At 36.6% G+C, this 21,053-nt stretch overlaps 1 protein-coding gene, 1 long non-coding RNA gene and 2 pseudogenes across 2 annotated transcripts; all 4 read right to left on the reverse strand.

Moving 5' to 3' along the window:
* Positions 1-5,362: 5,362 nt before the first annotated feature.
* On the reverse strand, positions 5,363-6,816 carry LOC113294431 (annotated as a pseudogene).
* A 1,593-nt stretch (positions 6,817-8,409) lies between these two features.
* Positions 8,410-9,580, reverse strand: LOC113300624 (annotated as a pseudogene).
* An 87-nt stretch (positions 9,581-9,667) lies between these two features.
* On the reverse strand, positions 9,668-10,624 carry LOC113300625. The gene is made up of 3 exons (XR_003335855.1): positions 10,576-10,624; positions 10,158-10,208; positions 9,668-9,726 (listed from the first exon to the last, which is right to left on the reverse strand). It is a non-coding gene; the product is annotated as an uncharacterized LOC113300625 (long non-coding RNA).
* A 2,459-nt stretch (positions 10,625-13,083) lies between these two features.
* On the reverse strand, positions 13,084-16,122 carry LOC113296805 (LEAF RUST 10 DISEASE-RESISTANCE LOCUS RECEPTOR-LIKE PROTEIN KINASE-like 2.5). Its single transcript, XM_026545152.1, has 3 exons — positions 15,250-16,122; positions 14,832-14,882; positions 13,084-14,403 (listed from the first exon to the last, which is right to left on the reverse strand). The coding sequence occupies exons 1-3, from the start codon at positions 16,031-16,033 to the stop codon at positions 13,232-13,234; spliced, it is 2,007 nt and encodes a 668-aa protein (XP_026400937.1). The 5' UTR covers positions 16,034-16,122; the 3' UTR covers positions 13,084-13,231.
* Positions 16,123-21,053: the final 4,931 nt, after the last annotated feature.

A 21,053-nucleotide genomic window follows, 5' to 3' on the forward strand; every position in this document is an offset into this window, starting at 1 on the left:
AGATTCGAGATCAAGTTTGGTGAAGAATATTGCATCTCCATGCTCAACACCTCTCTTGGGTGGTATAATGACTTCTTCTTGAAACAGATCCACGAACTTCTTCTTTAGAGAACTTGATTCACTTTGTTTCCTGGTGGAAAGTACAGTATGTAATACCACTTTCTTTTCCTCTTTGATCACATGCCTGATTAATAAAGAGAACTTCCCACAAGCATTGATCAATCTCTTGACTTGGTTAGTGGTAACCAGTTTCGTGGGTAAATGGGTTTTACTAGCCTGAATCCGAAAATCTTTTCCATCTTTCTTGAAAAAATATACACACTCTCTATGATAGAGAACAACGTCACGTTCCCACAAATATGGATTTCCAAAAATAACTTGAGCTACATCCAATGACACAACATCACAGACAATCTCATCAATGAACTTGCCAGTGATAGCAAATTTGAATCGACACTGCATTGATACCTGAAGTTTAGTATCCTTCTGTATCCATCCCAATGGGTAGGGTTTTGGATGTGGAGCTGTTGATAATCCCATTTGGTCCACCAACTTTTCTGAAATTAAGTTCTTTTGGCTTCCAGAATCGATGATAGCCTCGACGATGCTTTGTTTTACTTGAATATTGACATGGAACAATTATTCATGTAGATTCACTTGTTCTGCGTCTGTTAGCTTGGTCATCAACAAAGGCTTTGGGTCTGGTTGATCTATTTCAGATATTGTTTCGGTATCCACAACTTCTGTAATCATATTGTTCTTCTTAAAACTTCTTTGTCCTTCAGCCTCACGCAATTTCTTTGGTTTGAGATGAGGATAAAGAGTCCAAACAGTGTCTTTTATGTGACCTTTCTCCTGCAATGCTCACACACCTTTTCTTCTTGTTCAGCTAATAGAGACTTGTTCTTATTCGTCTCAACCCTTCTTCGACTCATATCTTCCCCTCTCGAAACAAGTTTATTGTTGTCTGATCCTGCAACACCTTTAACCTTCTGTCCAATGGCCACAACTTTGTTTATAGCATCTTCATTGTCTTGTACACTGAAAAGTTTCAAATCCCTTCGTATATAGTCAAGCAGTTCACCATTGTACTTTCAAAAAGTCTCATCACTGGTCATATCTACATCCAAAGTCAGAGCTTGATTATAGAATTCTGTAGTGTAGTCTTGAACACTTTGTTGATATCGTTGTGGAAGATGCTGCCACTTATACCATCTTTCATCCAGATATCCCACAGGATAAAAGTGTTTCCTCATGAGAGTCTTAAATTGTTGCCAAGTCATGTTCTCGGTAATATACCTCTTCTTATAAGCTTTCCACCATGTTGAGGCATGGTTTGACAACTTCAGACTTGCAAAACTGATTTTTTGTGACTCAACATGTTGGTGTACTCTGAAGTATGTTTCCAACTTATCTAGCCATCCATCAAGCTTTTCAGCATCCACGACTCCATCATAGTCAGATATCTCGAGCTTGAATTCAATTTTCAATCCCCCACATGGATTTTTATTTATTATATCATCTTCTCCTTCTTCAGATGAGCTTTCTTCATCATCTTCCTTTAATCCTTATTCTCTATTTTTAGATTTTGACTTGACAGTACTTGCTTTTATGAACACAACAAGGGTATCTGCTAAATCTTGCACCTTACGTTCAAGTTTAGCATACTTGTCCTCATCTGTTAGTTTAGTATCCTTATCTTCTTCAGTTCTCATCTTGGTTTTAGTAATTCCTCTAGGTTTTCTTGTGTCTGGTAGAATAACAGTTGCTTCCCCTGATCACGTATATTGTTCACGTGTTAAGACCATGCCCCACAACTAGCCCTAGAGGTCAGAACATGGCTCTGGTACCACTTGATACTTAATCGATCAAGGGTACCTAGAGTCAGTACTGCTTTGCAGAGGTGATTAAGAGAACACAAAAAAAAGAATAATAATAGAAAGTAAATAACACGATTGTTTTTGCTAACTTCTTCTTCTTCTACTGCTTTGAAAGAAAAACGCTATTACAAACCATAATAATGGCCGTACTCTCTCTCGTTTTTCTCTAAATTTCTAGACTACAAATATCCTCCTTTTATAGGAGTGTAAACTTGTTGAAAAAGAAAATAAAGATATGAGTTTTACAAATCATCTAAACTAGGAATCCTAATCTAAGTAAGGAAACCTCATCTAAACTAGGAATCCTAATCTAAGTAAGGAAACCTCAAACTTCTAGGCTAAGTTAACAAACTTCCACCTCTTCTAGTACCTTCAAGATACTCTCTTAGCCGCAATATGGCTCACTTACCTAGGCTAATAATTAGCCTCATCTGACAGTCTTTAGCTGTCTCTCTGCTTCTGTTTATTTACTTGTGTGAATATAATCTTCACACTACTTAAGTTCTGTGCATATAATCTGCACATCCAACTATCTAGCTGTTGATATAGCTCTGTGAAGATAATCTTCACGTCACTCTTCTAGCCTTAAAATGGCTCAACTTCTGTTACGATACTCCTGTATCATGGCTCCCCATTTTAGGAAGATGGAACTTCGGTGTAAGCTGTGAACTGAAGTTCGGGAAACTCAATATCCCCCTGTTTATTGTTGAAGCACCTTACTTTACTTGACACTTGTCCTGTACGTCCCACGCGAAACATTACACAGTCTCCTCTTTTGGTAGGCGTCACCTTTGCTTCAATAATACAATCTTCTTCAAAAACTTCTTCTCGTTCTATCCACAAGTCTTATACTAAAACATGTACTTTACTTATCTCCTCAATAAATCTTTGAGATCTAATGTCTTCTTCTTTAATTCGCAATTTGTTATAACCAGATTCGAGATCAAGTTTGGTGAAGAATATTGCATCTCCATGCTCAACACCTCTCTTGGGTGGTATAATGACTTCTTCTTGAAACAGATCCACGAACTTCTTCTTTAGAGAACTTGATTCACTTTGTTTCCTGGTGGAAAATACAGTATGTAATACCACTTTCTTTTCCTCTTTGATCACATGCCTGATTAATAAAGAGAACTTCCCACAAGCATTGATCAATCTCTTGACTTGGTTAGTGGTAACCAGTTTCGTGGGTAAATGGGTTTTACTAGCCTGAATCCGAAAATCTTTTCCATCTTTCTTGAAAAAATATACACACTCTCTATGATAGAGAACAACGTCACGTTCCCACAAATATGGATTTCCAAAAATAACTTGAGCTACATCCAATGACACAACATCACAGACAATCTCATCAATGAACTTGCCAGTGATAGCAAATTTGAATCGACAATGCATTGATACCCGAAGTTTAGTATCCTTCTGTATCCATCCCAATGGGTAGGGTTTTGGATGTGGAGTTGTTGATAATCCCATTTGGTCCACCGACTTTTCTGAAATTAAGTTCTTTTGGCTTCCAGAATCGATGATAGCCTCGACGATGCTTTGTTTTACTTGAATCTTGACATGGAACAATTATTCATGTAGATTCACTTGTTCTGCGTCTGTTAGCTTGGTCATCAACAAAGGCTTTGGGTCTGGTTGATCTATTTCAGATATTGTTTCGGTATCCACAACTTCTGTAATCATAGTGTTCTTCTTAAAACTTCTTTGTCCTTCAGCCTCACGCAATTTCTTTGGTTTGAGATGAGGATAAAGAGTCCAAACAGTGTCTTTTATGTGACCTTTCTCCTGCAATGCTCACACACCTTTTCTTCTTGTTCAGCTAATTGAGACTTGTTCTTATTCGTCTCAACCCTTCTTTGAGTCATATCTTCCCCTCTCGAAACAAGTCTATTGTTGTCTGATCCTGCAACAACTTTAACCTTCTGTTCAATGGCCACAACTTTGTTTATAGCATCTTCAATGTCTTGTACACTGAAAAGTTTCAACTCCCTTCGTATATAATCAAGCAGTCCACCATTGTACTTTCAAAAAGTCTCATCACTGGTCATATCTATACCCAAAGTCAGAGCTTGATTATAGAATTCTGTAGTGTAGTCTTGAACACTTTGTTGATATCGTTGTGGAAGATGCTGCCACTTATACCATCTTTCATCCAGATAGCCCACAGGATAAAAGTGTTTCCTCATGAGAGTCTTAAATTGTTGCCAAGTCATGTTCTCGGTAATATACCTCTTCTTATAAGCTTTCCACCATGTTGAGGCATGGTTTGACAACTTCAGACTTGCAAAACTGAGTTTTTGTGACTCAACAAGTTGGTGTACTCTGAAGTATGTTTCCAACTTATCTAGCCATCCATCAAGCTTTTCAGCATCCACGACTCCATTATAGTCAGATATCTCGAGCTTGAATTCAATTTTCAATCCCCCACATGGATTTTTATTTATTATATCATCTTCTCCTTCTTCAGATGAGCTTTCTTCATCATCTTCCTTTAATCCTTCTTCTCTATTTTTAGATTTTGACTTGACTACTTGCTTTTATGAACACAACAAGGGTATCTGCTAAATCTTGTACCTTACGTTCAAGTTTAGCATACTTGTCCTCATCTGTTAGTTTAGTATCCTTATCTTCTTCACTTCTCATCTTGGTTTTAGTACTTCCTCTACGTTTTCTTGTGTCTGGTAGAATAACAGTTGCTTCCCCTGATCGCGTATATTTTTGACGTGTTAAGACCATGCACCACAACTAACCCTAGAAGTCAGAAACTGGCTCTGATACCGCTTGATACGTAATCGATCAAGGGTAGCTAGAGTCAGTACTGCTTTGCAGAGGTGATTAAGAGAACACAAAGAAAAGAATACTAATAGAAATTAAATAACACGATTGTTGTTGCTAACTTCTTCTTCTTCTACTGCTTTGAAAGAAAAACTCTATTACAAACCATAATAATGGCCGCACTCTCTCTCGTTTTTCTCTAACTTTCTATCCTACAAATCTCCTCCTTTTATAGGAGGGTAAACTTGTTGAAAAAGAAAATAAAGATATGAGTTTTACAACTCATCTAAACTAGGAATCCTAATCTAAGTAAGGAAACCTCATCTATACTAGGAATCCTAATCTAAGTAAGGAAACCTCAAACTTCTAGGCTAAGTTAACAAACTTCCACCTCTTCTAGTACCTTCAAGATACTCTATTAGTCGCAATATGGCTCACTTACCTAGGCTAATGATTAGCCTCATATGACAGTCTTTAGCTGTCTGTCTGCTTCTGTTTATTCACTTGTGTGAATATAATCTTCACACTACTTAAGTTCTGTGCATATAATCTGCGCATTCAACTATCTAGCTGTTGATATAGCTCTGTGAAGATAATCTTCACGTCACTCTTTTAGCCTTAACATGGCTCAACTTCTGCTACGATACTCCTGTATCACCTCCACGAAAAATGAAGTGCAACAGCCACTGTACTAATGTAGTGTGTTATAATGTCGAGATGGTTGAGGAAGAAATTAATAGCTGCTGCAAATTTGGAGGAGACGAAAGGAAAAGTTTCGGTGGGATCTCTAAGGCTTCCATACTTCCTTCCAACATTTACAGCACTTTACTCATTGATGGACGACTCAATGGATTCATTTGTATGCACCACAAACCTGCTATGATCATCTTTTTTGTAGCATCCTCTCATTCTTCGGTCAGTATCCCATCAAGACCAAGATCTTGGTCCTGAATAAGATGGTCGTAAATCCAGCCTGGAAAATATAGTTGCGAAGAATGGTCCATCCCCACTTTCGCATCAAAGTTCTTTCTACTCCCGACCATTTCTAGCACCATCATTCCATAGCTGTACACGCCTGACTTGTTAGAAATGCCCCCAAAGTTTCTACTGAATACTTCTGGAGCTATGTAACCAGCTGTCCCTCTAGCTCCCAACATTGATATGATGCTCTCTTTTTGATGACACAACCTGGCTAGTCCAAAATCCGATATCTTTGGACGAAACTCCTCATCCAAGAGAATGTTATGAGGTTTTATATCGAAGTGTAGAATTCGTGTTGTACAACCACGGTCTAAGTACTCAAGTCCACGAGCAATTCCAATCGCAACTTGGTACAATAACTCCCATCCTATAGTAGAACCTGATTATGATGATGTTAGATCTTTGTTGTAAATGAATTTGTCAAGTGAACCATTAGGCATAAACTCATATATGAGAGCTCTTTTGTCATGCTTATCAGAACTAAATCCTAGTAGAGTAACAATGTTAACATGATAAGTCCTACTAATGCTTGCAACCTCATTGATGAATTCTTCTCCACTGTTATCCCTATTTGGTTTGCTGAGTAGAACCTTCACCGCAACCTGACGACCATCATGAAGCACTCCTTTGAATACAGAACCATATCCTCCTTCACCAAGCTTTTCTTTAAAGGAGTTTGTCATTTTCTTGACATCCATATAACTATATCTCTTTGGATCCAAGGATCCATGAGTTTTCAAAAAGGCCTCAACATTTTGGTCATTCTTATTTAGGACTTTCCAAAACCTTAAGGGATTATTTTTCAAGCAAATGGCAATAGATACACACAGTACCGATGAAGCAAATGCGGCTCCTACACCTGTAAATGAAAGATGGCATCAAAATAAAAGAGTTGTTCGAAGCTACAACCAGTTCATCCATGAGTTGATACTATGAATACTTATTAAGAGCTTTTAACTGCCTTTAAACTTCTGAGCTGCACCTACATAGCCATGGAAAACAAGATTGGTTCCAGACGTTGCTAAAATTACACAATATCAAGTAAAAAAAGCCCTTCCATTTTGCACTACAAGTTTTTGCGCAATGCATCAAGTTAAGTAAATCAATCTACAGAAGGAGATGGTAACAACATGCATTATATGCAGGAAAAAACAACAACAAAAAGAATCATACCCATTTTTGTTACATGGGAACATGATATTATAAATTAGATAAATTTATAGTTACCATTTATGCAGGTTCTCTGATGAGATCCATTGAGACAGAAACATACAAATTTAGTATTTTCAGAACCGCAACGTCCACCGCTTCTTTGGCATTCATTGCAGTCACTTACTGATGAGTTCCATGTCAAAATAAAACCCTTTTTAATCAAGTCAGAGTACTGCTTTTCCATCAAAGTATTTAAACTCGTTCCTTCGTCCATCTCAATAGGAACATTAACTAAGGACTCACACTTCTTTGAACTAGAATTCACAAATTCAAATCCCCCTTCTTCATGGATGATTGTTGCATAAGAACTAAGATTCTTATATGAATTTTTCGTACAAGTGATAGGAAATACGAAGTATTCTTCAGGAACAAAACTACAGTTATAGAAGAAGTGTAGATCAATGTGGTAATCACTAAATGAGAAAGGCGATCCGACAACGGTGAAATTCTGATGAGGAATTGGACAACTTGGTTCATTAAATATTCCAGCAGCATTAGTCACTAAAAGCGACTGGTTTTCTTAAGAGATGTTGCGTATAAGGTAATCTTCGCCGGATAAATGAAGAATAGGAATTTTGTCATCAGTAAAAGAAACCTGAAATCCAGGGTGACCACAGTATGATTCTTGTTCACCATTAATCTAAAACGGATAGCTTATGGTTAGATTGGCTCCACAATTTTGGGTTCACAAGCTCTGAATGTTGTATTTTCTCCTAAAACAGTTTCTAGTAAGATAAAGAAAATGATAGTATCGAGTAAGACTGGGAAGAAGAATTCAAAATTCAACATTTTTAATTTAATTCAAAATTGAGCTAAGGAGATGTTACTGAAGGAAATTAGAGAAAACATGATTCACGGTAACAAGAAAAGAGATGGCTTGCCTTGCTGGTAGTAGTGATCATCTTCAATCTTGAGCCAGAACCTCCACTGGGCATGACGGGATATAATGAAAAGACTAGTCGTGGTTCACATTAGCAAGTTCCACATCCACCTTCTCTTTTCGAGCTATCCAACTTTGACTTCTGTAAGTTGACTTACACTGATGTTTAAATTGACTGAGAAATAAGTTGCAAGACTTGTATTATTACTCCTCACAAACCACATGTTTTTCATCTTTTTCTTCTAGAAACACACCCATTGAAAATTTGGGATGAACCCACTCAGGAGTTTTCCTTCAAAATCGATACAGATTACCTACTGGAGACTTTTGTATCACAAAACCAGTGTTTGTAATTTTACTTTTTTGGCAAAAATATTTTCCGTTTCACACACAAGTTTCCATACAGTAGGTATTCTCTCTGTCTTTTTTTTTTCAAAATTCTTTATTGCTCTCAAACTAACAATCAGATTGAGTTTATTTTATCTTATTTTGTTTTCACATGATGTCTAAAACATAAAATTTGCACCAGACAGTACCCAAAGAACAAAGAAGAATTAGAAGAGGAGAGTGAAGATGGAACACGTAAACCATCTTCTTTTTTTTTGGTATCTTTCGCTCTTACCTTTTTTCTGCAAATCCAAAATGGTCCTGATTTTCTCAATGCAACGCGCTGAATGATAAAATCAATTATATATGCTCATATTTACTTTTTTAGTTCAAATTCTTGTTTAGACATAACGAGTTTCAAAATCAGTTATAAAATTCTTTACCATGCAACTTACATCACCTCCACGAAAAATGAAGTGCAACAACCACTGTTCTGTTATGATATCGAGATGGTTGAGGAAGAAATTGATGGTTGCTGCAAATTCGGAGGAGAAGAAAGGAAAGGTTTTGGTGGGATCTCTAAGGCTTCGACATTTCCTTCCATCATTTCCAACACTTTACTCATTGAAGGTCGATTCAGGGGATTCGTTTGTATGCACCACAAACCTACTACAATCATTTTTTTGGTAGCGTCCTCTCTTTTTTCGCTCATTACCCAATGAAGACCAAGATCTTGGTCCTGAGTAAGACGATCATGAATCTAGTCTGGAAAATACAGTTGTGAAGAATGGTTCATCCCCACTTTGACATCAAAGTTCTTTATACTCCCGACCACTTCTAGCACCATCATTCCATAGCTATACACATCTGACTTGCGAGAAATACCACCAAAGTTTCTACTGAACACTTCTGGAGCTATGTAACCAGCAGTCCCTCTAGCTCCCAACATAGATATGATACTCTCCTTTTGAGGACAAAGCTTTGCTAGTCCAAAATCCGCTATCTTTGGAGAAAACTCTTCATCTAAGAGAATGTTATGAGGTTTTATGTCAAAATGTAGAATTCGTGTGGTACAACCACGGTGTAAGTACTCAAGTCCACGAGCAATTCCAATTGCAACTTGGTATAATATTTCCCATCCTACGATAAGACCACTTGGTTCTGATGATGCTAGATCTTTGCCGTAAATGAATCTGTCAAGTGAACCATTAGGCATAAATTCATATATAAGAGCTTTTTGGTTATGCTTACCATAACAAAAACCTAGTAGCGTAACAATGTTAACATGAGAAGTCCTACTAATGCTTGCAACCTCATTGATGAAGTCTTCTCCATTGTCATCCCTATTTGGTTTGCTGACTAGAACCTTCACAGCAACCAGACGACCATCATGAAGCCTTCCTTTGAAGACAGAACCACAGCCTCCTTCTCCAAGCTTTTCTTTGAAGGAATTAGTCATTTTCTTGACATCCATATAGCTATATCTCTTTGGAGCTAAGGATCCATGAGTTTTTAAGAAGGCCTCAACGTTTTGGTCATTCTTATTTATGACCCTCCAAAATCTCGGGGATGATAAATCATTATCAAACGAGGGCTCCTTTTTCAAACATTGGATTAGCTTTATAGTAGATAGACACAATACCACTGCACCAAATGCGGCCATTACACCTGTAAATGAAAGGTGACGTTGCAAGTTACAATCAGTTTAGTTCATCTTCATGTTTCAAAAAAAAAAAAGTTTAGTTCATCCATGAGATCAATGTCATGATTAATACACGATATGGATTCATACTACAGAACATAACGAACAATATTTTTATAAATCAGGCTTGATGTTTCAGCAAGCATTCTTGAAATCCCTAGTCAAACAAAGAGGGGTGTTGTGCATATATACCCTACAAATATCTCTTGTATATTTGAATTCCCAAATGCAGCAATCAGCATAGTCATGAAAAACACAGGATCACCCCGCCATTACATTAGTTGTATTAAATCCAACCACTCTGCTGGCTTTCAACTCGTCATCTTTCAGCTAGAAGAGAATACTATGGGAGTTTAAAGATCAATAAGGATTACTAATATTTTCTGGTTATGCATACCTATAATGATCTTGCTCTTCCTTCGAGTAGACCCCAGATAAATCGCTGCACCTGCATAGCCGCATGGAAAACAACATGACTTACTACAATTGCTCTCAGCGAGAAAAAATTTCACGCGTTGCATTAAGCTAAATTAATCAATCTACCAAAAGGAGATGGGAACAAGTAATTAACAAGATGCATTTTACGAAGAAAATAAAAACAAAAAGAACTGCACGCTTTTAAATAATACTAATAACTAGAAAAAGTAGTAAAGAAGAACGAGTTGGATCGGCCTTCTGCCTTAATTTTGTTCGGGGCCTTTGGGCTATAAAAGGTCAAACTTTGAATTATTGGTCAATTTTCATTGCATATAGGAAAAGCGAACAAAAAGAACCATACACATTTCTATTACATGGGATCATAAATTTATAGTTACCATTTATGCATCTGTTCTGAGGAGATCCATCACAGAAACATACAAAGGTGGTATTTTCAAAACCGCAACGTCCACCCCTTCTTTGGCATGCAGTGCAGTCAGTACTTACTGATGAATTCCATGTCAAAACAAAACCCTCTTTCACCAAGTCAGAGTACTTCTTTGTGATCAAAGAATCTAAACTCATTCCTTCCTCCATATCTATAGGAACACTAACTAAGGACGCTGGATTCCAAGTTGTTGTCAATAGACTTGGTTATTCCAACTACTAGCAAGGCTGTGTGCACTTGCTATCCTTCACATTGGGCTAAGCCTAAATTCTCCTCCAAACCTAATCTTACTCTTTTGCTACCCCTATTAACTCTGACTTTCCACAATTGTGCCTGCATTTAATTATTCGACTCCCATACATAAACAACATAAGTTACTATTCTCTCATTAAAATAAGGCCAAGTCATGAAAAAAAATCAGAGTTAACAGAGCATTATAGCCTAAAATAACAAAGTAAAAAACACTCCCGTAAAATTGGTAGGTGATATAAAAATAGTCTCCATATATTGCTCACCAAGACAATGCCAACATCATTTAGGGTTACACGAATGTTACTCTATCCAATTTCAAAGTGAAACTCAAACAAAGATTAACTGGCCAGTTTAGTTTAAAGTATGTAATCAGGGATCTCATCCTCCTACATGCAGCTGCAACAAAGGCTGATCATGGATTTCCGTCTCCTCAATAATCTGCTCCATTATCTTTGTATCTTCTTCCCCTATTTCTTTCAGTGAAACTAAGGTGTTCTTGTGAGGGAATACTACCAAAATCCGTTCCTTAAAATCAAAAAGGATTTTCAACAAGGTGATGGTAACAACATGCATTATATGCAGGAAAAAACAACAACAAAAAGAATCATACCCATTTTTGTTACATGGGAACAAGAAATTATAAATTAGATAAATTTATAGTTACCATTTATGCAGCTTCTCTGATGAGATCCATTGAGATAGAAACATACAAATTTAGTATTTTCAGAACCGCAACGTCCACCGCTTCTTTGGCATTCATTGCAGTCACTTACTGATGAGTTCCATGTCAAAATAAAACCCTTTTTAATCAAGTCAGAGTACTGCTTTTCCATCAAAGTATTTAAACTCGTTCCTTCGTCCATCTCAATAGGAACATTAACTAAGGACTCACACTTCTTTGAACTAGAATTCACAAATTCAAATCCCCCTTCTTCATGGATGATTGTTGCATAAGAACTAAGATTCTTATATGAATTTTTCGTACAAGTGATAGGAAATACGAAGTATTCTTCAGGAACCAAACTACAGTTACAGAAGAAGTGCAGATCAATGTGGTAATCACTAAATGAGAAAGGCGATCCGACAACGGTGAAATTCTGATGAGGAATTGGACAACTTGGTTCATTAAAAATTGCAGCAGCGTTAGTCACTAAAAGCGACTGGTTTTCGTAAGAGATGTTGCGTATAAGGTAATATTCCTCGGATAAATGAAGAATAGGAATTTTGTCATCAGTACAAGAAACATGAAAGCCAGGGTGACCACAGTATGATTCTTGTTCACCATTAATCCAAAACGAATAGCTTATGGTTAGATTGGCTCCACAAGTTTTAGGTTCACAAGCTCTGAATGTTGTATTTTCTCCTAAAACAGTTTCTAGTAAGATAAATAAAATGATAGTATCGAGTAAGACTGGGAAGAAGAATTCAAAATTCAACATGTTTAATTTAATTCAAAATTGAGCTAAGGAGATGTTAATGAAGGAAATTAGAGAAAACATGATTCATGGTAAAAAGAAAAGAGATGGCTTGCCTTGCTGGTAGTAGTGATCATCTTCAATCTTGAGCCAGAACCTCCACTGGGCATGACGGGATATAATGAAAAGACTAGTCGTGGTTCACATTAGCAAATTCCACAGCCACCTTCTCTTTTCGAGCTATCCAACTTTGACTTCTGTAAGTTGACTTACACTGATGTTTAAATTGACTGAGAAATAAGTTGCAAGACTTGTATTATTACTCCTCACAAACCACATGTTTTTCATCTTTTGCTTCTAGAAACACACCCATTGAAAATTTGGGATGAACCCACTCAGGAGTTTTCCTTCAAAATCGATACAGATTACCTACTGGAGACTTTTGTATCACAAAACCAGTGTTTGTAGTTTTACTTTTTTGGCAAAAATATTTTCCGTTTCACACACAAGTTTCCATACAGTAGGTATTCTCTCTCTCTTTTTTTTTTATTTAAATTCTTTATTGCTCTCAAACTAACAATCAGATTGAGTTCATTTTATCTTATTTTGTTTTCAGATGATGTCTAAAACATAAAATTTGCACCAGACAGTACCCAAGGAACAAAGAAGAATCAGAAGAGGAGAGTGAAGATGGAACACGTAAACCATCTTCTTTTTTTTGGTATCTTTCGCTCTAACCTTTTTTCTGCAAATCCAAAATGGTCCTGATTTTCTCAATGCAACGCACTGAATGATAAAATCAATTATACATGCTCATATTTACTTTTTTAGTTCAAATTCTTGTTTAGACATAACGAGTTTCAAAATCAGTTATAAAATTCTTTACCATGCAACTTACATCACCTCCACGAAAAATGAAGTGCAACAACCACTGTTCTGTTATGATATTGAGATGGTTGAGGAAGAAATTGATGGTTGCTGCAAATTCGGAGGAGTAGAAAGGAAAGGTTTTGGTGGGATCTCTAAGGCTTCGACATTTCCTTCCAGCATTTCCAACACTTTACTCATTGAAGGTCGATTCAGGGGATTCGTTTGTATGCACCACAAACCTACTACAATCATTTTTTTGGTAGCGTCCTCTCTTTCTTTGGTCATTACCCCATGAAGACCAAGATCTTGGTCCTGAATAAGACGATCATAAATCCAGTCTGGAAAATAAAGTTGTGAAGAATGGTTCATCCCCACTTTGACATCAAAGTTCTTTCTACTCCCGACCACTTCTAGCACCATCATTCCATAGCTATACACATCTGACTTGTGAGAAATACCACCAAAGTTTCTACTGAACACTTCTGGAGCTATGTAACCAGCAGTCCCTCTAGCACCCAACATAGATATGATACTCTCCTTTTGAGGACAAAGCTTTGCTAGTCCAAAATCCGCTATCTTTGGAGAAAACTCTTCATCTAAGAGAATGTTATGAGGTTTTATGTCAAAATGTAGAATTCGTGTGGTACAACCACGGTGTAAGTACTCAAGTCCACGAGCAATTCCAATTGCAAATTGGTATAATATTTCCCATCCTACGATAAGACCACTTGGTTCTGATGATGCTAGATCTTTGCCGTAAATGAATCTGTCAAGTGAACCATTAGGCATAAATTCATATATAAGAGCTTTTTGGTTATGCTTACCATAACAAAAACCTAGTAGCGTAACAATGTTAACATGAGAAGTCCTACTAATGCTTGCAACCTCATTGATGAAGTCTTCTCCATTGTCATCCCTATTTGGTTTGCTGACTAGAACCTTCACAGCAACCAGACGACCATCATGAAGCCTTCCTTTGAAGACAGAACCACAGCCTCCTTCTCCAAGCTTTTCTTTGAAGGAATTAGTCATTTTCTTGACATCCATATAGCTATATCTCTTTGGAGCTAAGGATCCATGAGTTCTTAAGAAGGCCTCAATGTTTTGGTCATTCTTATTTATGACCCTCCAAAATCTCGGGGATGATAAATCATTATCAAACGAGGGCTCCTTTTTCAAGCATTGGATTAGCTTTATAGTAGATAGACACAATACCACTGCACCAAATGCGGCCATTACACCTATAAATGAAAGGTGACGTTGCAAGTTGCAATCAGTTTGGTTCATCTTCATGTTTCAAAAAAAAAGTTTAGTTCATCCATGAGATCAATGTCATGATTAATACACGATATGGATTCATACTACAGAACATAACGAACAATATTTTTATAAATCAGGCTTGATGTTTCGGTAAGCATTCTTGAAATCCCTAGTCAAACAAAGAGGGGTGTTGTGCATATATACCCTACAAATATCTCTTGTATATTTTAATTCCCAGATGCAGCAATCAGCATAGTCATGAAAAACACAGGATCACCCCGCCATTATATTAGTTGTATTAAATCCAACCACTCTGCTAGCTTTCAACTCGTCATCTTTCATCTAGAAGAGAATACTATGGGAGTTTAAAGCTCAATAAGGATTACTAATATTTTCTGGTTATGCATACCTATAATGATCTTGCTCTTCCTTCGAGTAGACCCCAGATAAATCGCTGCACCTGCATAGCCGCATGGAAAACACCATGACTTACTACAATTGCTCTCAGCGAGAAAAAATTTCACGCGATGCATTAAGCTAAATTAATCAATCTACCAAAAGGAGATGGGAATAAGTAATTAACAAGATGCATTTTACGAAGAAAATAAAAACAAAAAGAACTGCACGCTTTTAAATAATACTAATAACTAGAAAAAGTAGTAAAGAATAACGAGTTGGATCGGCCTTCTGCCTTAATTTTGTTTGGGGCCTTTGGGCTATAGAAGGTCAAACTTTGAATTATTAGTCAATTTTCATTGCATATAGGAAAAGCGAATAAAAAGAACCATACACATTTCTATTACATGGGATCATAAATTTATAGTTACCATTTATGCATCTGTTCTGAGGAGATCCATCACAGAAACATACAAAGGTAGTATTTTCAAAACCGCAACGTCCACCCCTTCTTTGGCATGCAGTGCAGTCAGTACTTACTGATGAATTCCATGTCAAAACAAAACCCTCTTTCACCAAGTCAGAGTACTGCTTTGTCATCAAAGAATCTAAACTCATTCCTTCCTCCATATCTATAGGAACACTAACTAAGGACTCACAATTCTCAGAGCTAGAGTTCATAAATTTTTTCCCCTCTTGTCCACGGATGATTGTTGCATAAGAAGAAAGACTCTCATTTGAACCTTTTGCACAAGTGATTGGAAATACAGAATAATTGGTAGGAACCAAACTACAGTTGTAGAAGAAATATAGATCAATATGATAGGTACTGAGCAAGAAAGGTGAGCCGACGACGGTGAAGTTCCGATGAGGAATTGGACAATTTGGTTCATCATAAATTGCAGCAGCATTTGTCAGTATAAGCGACTGGTTTTTGTAAAAAATGTTGTGTATAAGGTAATCTTCATCGGATATATGAAGAATAGGAATTTTTCCTTCGGTGCAAGATATCTGAAATTCAGGGTGACCACAATATGATTCATGTTCACCATTTATCCAAAATGGATAGCTTATGGTTATATTGGCTCCACAATTTTTGGGTTCACAAGCTCTGAATGTTGTGTTTTGAGTACTATTTTCTCCTAAAACAGTTTCTAGTAAGATAATGAAAATGATGATATCAAGTAAGACTGGAAAGAAGAATTCATTCGACATATTTTGATAAAGGAAGAACTAAAACAACATAGGGAGAATATACGTATATATTGAGTGGTCTTAAAGAGAGCAGTGGAAAGATAATGTAAAACATGAGGAAGTGGTCTAACATTTATACAAGTTACTGGCAAAACCGTGTTGGGTGACGGAGGGAAATAGGGACTTGATTCCGAGTTTTGGTAAGACTAGGTTTGGTTTATTGATATTATTTTCATGTGTTGTGTGGTCAAACATGTGATGGTCATATACTCATATAGATTTTTCTTTTTAATTTCTAATTGGCTCGCTGCTGTGAACTGATGCATAGCCAATAAACATACATCGCGTATGTGGTATAGATATGAAAAACAATAATAATAATATTGTGGTTAATCCCAATCAAAAATATTTTATAACTGCATAGACACTACAATACCACTAAAAATTCCTGGCTTGATTGGGTACACGCAAATTAATTGGGTATACCAAATGATACAAAATAAGGTCATTTTGAACTAAAACACAAAGCCCCTTATCCACATATTTACAAAAAAGGGCTAATGTACCCTTGATTAATTAACACTAATAAATGTGATTAGGATAATTAATTTAATTAGTTAATTAGTTGATTAAAAATTTGAAATTAGGTTTTATTTTAGATCGAACTCATGGATGTGGGTAGACTTTTGAATTTTTTTTTTTTTTTAAGAATTCTACTTGTAACGGAAATGAAATCGTACTACCCAAACACTTATAAATATGGGATTGTAGAGCCGTTTGGCGATTTTATACTCAAAATTATAGAAGGAATCAACAATTTCAGTTCTGAAAGTATGAAAAGTTGGCAAGGTCTACGGATGAAGAACATGCCGACTATATCCGGCCGGCAAGGTCTGCGGATGAAGAACATGCCGACAACTTATCGCCGGCAAGGTCGATAAAAAAAATACCCTGCCGACTATAGGAGTTTTGACATACAAAGAAGGTGTTACAAATGCATGATTAGTCGACAAGGTATTAATTTCATAACCTGCCGACTAAAATATAAGCGGCAAGGTATAGAGATGGATATCTTGCCGACCCTGTAACTGCTAATTTCAGAGATGAAAAGTCGGTATGGTATTCAACATTATACCCTGCTGACTATATTATAGTCGGCAAGGTCGACAAAAAATACCTTGCCGACTTTTGGTTCGTTTTGATTCTTCGTTTTTTTTTTTTTTGATTGCACATGTATAGTTAGAGTGTAGAAGAAAGATTTTGATTGTTTTTTAATATGTTTTGGTCTGCATGGTTTTTTAGTATGTGCAATTTGGTTTTTTAACACCTTTTAGACACCCCTTAGCACAATAGTTTGGATAGGAATAAAATGGGTATACCCCAATTAATCTGGGTATACCCCAATCTCGCCAGGTAAAAATTCAATGAAAGTGCAAAGACAAGAAATAACATATATATAATATTTTTTTGATAGCTTGGTACAAGGGTCCCTGTACTACTCCTAAATTCCATTCATTTAGGTATTTTAGCAATTACAAGGGTTCAAACTCTAACCTTCGCAGTGTGAAGGAGCATGAGAACCATCAGTCCACTTGATCGTTCTCAAGAAATAACAAATGTCAAACTGCCCGTGGCCACCTTAACGCCCATACACCCGGACTTTTCCCATTCGAATTTACCCCCGCATGCCACTTTAGTTTATTGGAAGACTCTTTTTAAAGTTACCATACTATGCCTCTACTAATTTTTTTTTTTCTTTTCTTTTTTTGTGAAAAGAGCCGCCGTGGCATATTATTAAAAATCTAATTAGGTACAACATCGATGGAGGGAAGCCCAGCAACAAGCTGAACCCCAACACCCTTTTGAATGGAAATACCTAATCTATAAAAAAGAGAATTGCCAATCTTATAGTTAAGGTCATAATTAGCTATGAAATTTCTCAACCTCTTCAAAAAAACAACCATGTCTTCACCAAGTTCACCCAAAGTAGTAAAAGCAAGCACTCCAAAACCATAACCATGAACTGAGCAATTATCCAAATACTTGGTGTGCTTACGCGAGATAGCATCAGAAATGACAACTCCCGGAGTAAACACGCGACCGTTGTTACCAGCAAAAGGTAAAACACCTGTAACATCGAAGCAAACATCTTGACCATTTTCCCAGTTGTAGAAGATAATATCAGCGGGCCTTAGAGCCTTTGCATCGTCAGATAAAAAGCCAAAATTAACTTCCTTCCTAGCCGCAACCCCTTCCTTGTAATATATATCGGAGAGGACATCTCCGACAAAGCGATTAACTTCATCGTCAGATAAAAAGCCAAGATTAACTTTTTTTTTTTTTTTTAAAAGGGCAATATATTAAAAGTTAATGTTCATTAAAGCGATGAGCATTAGACAAAAACAAAATATAAGTTAGTTGTTACTTGTAACAGCTTCCCAATTACATAGAAGAGTACTTAAAGAAAAACCTTCAAAAAGCTTAGTATTTAAAGACCAGTTGAAAATAGTACATTTGATCGAAACTATTAGCTGGTTGAAACTCCTTTTCTTGTTATTATAAAGCCTGCAGTTCCACTCCATCCAAATGTTCCACCAAATTGCAAAAGGAAGAATTCCCCAAATCTTTTCTTATCATTAATTTTGCTACTCTTCTTATTTGACCACTCCCAAATGTTGGTCTTGATACTTTTTGAAAACACTCAATTTTCTCCAAAACTTTCCAAGAAGTACTGCCAAACTTTCTTAGTCTCCGGACAGTGTAGGAAAAGATGATTATGGGTTTCCTGTTCGACATCACACAATAAGAAAATGCTAGAGTTTACCTTACCCGCTTTCAATAAGTAATCCAGAGTTGGTGCTCCTTGGTAAAAAATACACCACACTAGAAACGACACCTTCAATGGAATCTTGGGATTCCAGACCTGTCTATAAGGAAAATCCAAAAACCCATCGACATCCAGCGAAGCATAACAATTGGCCACCAAAAAATCAGCAGCAAAATTCCACTTTCTAGAGTCATCTTCTACACTGTTGTGTAAAGTTGTTGTAAAATTTTCCAGAACCTGAAGCATCATAACTACTTCACCTAATTCATGTTCTCTTAGGTTTCTCTTAAAATAAAAATTCCAAGCCCCTTGATCAGAGATCATATCCCTAGCAGTAGCACTTTTTTTTCTAGAGAGCTTGAATAGGGTTGGAAATCTTTCCTTGAGAGTATTCTCCCCTATCCAGATGTCAAACCAGAATAAAATACTAGAACCATTGTTTAAAGTGAGTGTAGTATTATCCATAACATAGTTCTTGGACTTAAAAATTCCAGCCCACAAACTATGATCAGCATACTTAAAATAAGAATTAGGGAAAAAAGAATTTTGGTTACCTCTAAACTTCTCATGAATGATTTGTCTCCACAAAACATCTTTCTCTTTACCGTATCTCCAGATCCACTTGCAGTGTAAAGATTTATTTACTAACTTGATCTTCTTAATACCAAGTCCACCACGCGGTTTAGGTACCTTTGCCTTGGACCAGCCCACCCAACTTCGTCTCTTTGTAGATGTCGAAGAACCACGGAGAAAGTTTCTCATAATATTCTCAATCTCCTTCACCACAGACATAGGAATCTGAAACATATTAAGATAGTAAGTCGGAAGAATGGATATAACACTGTTAATCGATATTAATATTTGTCCCTTAGAAATATATTTTCTCTTCCAAGTACTAAGCCTTTGTTGGCACTTCTGAATAATCACATCACATATAACCTTGTTCATTGACTTACTGCCTAGTGGTATGCCTAAGTAATTAATAGGAAAATCTACCAATTGGCAGCCCAGAGCATTAACACAGTCTAAGCCATTATGATCACCTGTACCGGCAATAACATTTTTTCTAAAATTCACTATCAAGTCGGTTACTAACTGAAAGTCAAATAAATTTTTCTTCAAAACAACAATTTGATCTTCCAAGTTGTCTAGAAAGACCATTAAGTCATCCGCGAACTGTAGGTGATTAACAACTGTCCCATTATCCGCAACTTGAAAACCCGAAATAAGATCCAAATAAGCAACCTTTTAATCATTTTAAAGAGGATTTCAGCAATCACAATAAATAAGAATGGGGATATCAGACCGCCTTGCCTAATACCCTTTTGATTGTTGAATAACTGCGTAGCCTCACTATTAATCAAAACAACAAATCTAGCATTAGGAATACACCATTTTTTAGTGAGGGGAAATCGAGAGAGCATGATTCATGGTAACAACAAGAAAATAGTAGGAGTGATCATCTGAGTCAAAAATTCGGCAGTTGTTCTTGTACTTGTTTTACTTCGGGGTAGCCGTCTAGCAGGATATAATAAAAAGACTAGTTAGTGGTACACATTTGCAAGTACATAACTGACCAATTTTTCTTTTTGATCTTTTTTGAGCTTATCTTAGGACTGAAAATTGAGCTGCAAGACTATTCGGTAATATACTGACGGGAAGGATGAAAATTTTAACAGGCGGCCAAGTGCCAGTATGACCCGTAGGGTCCAAGAGATCCCATGGGAATCAATGGTCCGTCATTGAAAGATCATTTGTCACTCAAACTAAGCAGCTGCTTCAGTAACTCCAGCTTATTTAACCTTAACTAACTTTTCAATTTTCACAGCTTTCGTCCAAGCAGCAGTAGTTATTTTTAATTTAACATTAGGGGGAATTAGGAGATCATCTATTAAAAATTATGGTTTTTGTACCGAACTAGTACAAGTGATGAATGAATTACTTGGTAGCAAGCTACCTTCTCTCTGAAAACCAGAGCCTAGTTTATCTTCCAAAGGAAAATATGATTTTTCATTAATTAGGTTCTTTTTTACATGGTCATTGGTTTTTAAACACCCACTCCTGGCTGACTTACGCCAGAATTACATCAAATACAGACTCAGAACTCTAGGAAATAACCTAGCTACTCATTCTTATTCTAACAAATTAAGCCCAACAGTAATACAAAGTCTAAAAGCAAATATTAGTCCATGTATCCCAATTCAAAATCCCAAT

The sequence above is a fragment of the Papaver somniferum genome, chromosome 7 (genome assembly GCF_003573695.1).
Source record: "Papaver somniferum cultivar HN1 chromosome 7, ASM357369v1, whole genome shotgun sequence".
Classification (NCBI taxonomy): Eukaryota; Viridiplantae; Streptophyta; class Magnoliopsida; order Ranunculales; family Papaveraceae; genus Papaver; species Papaver somniferum.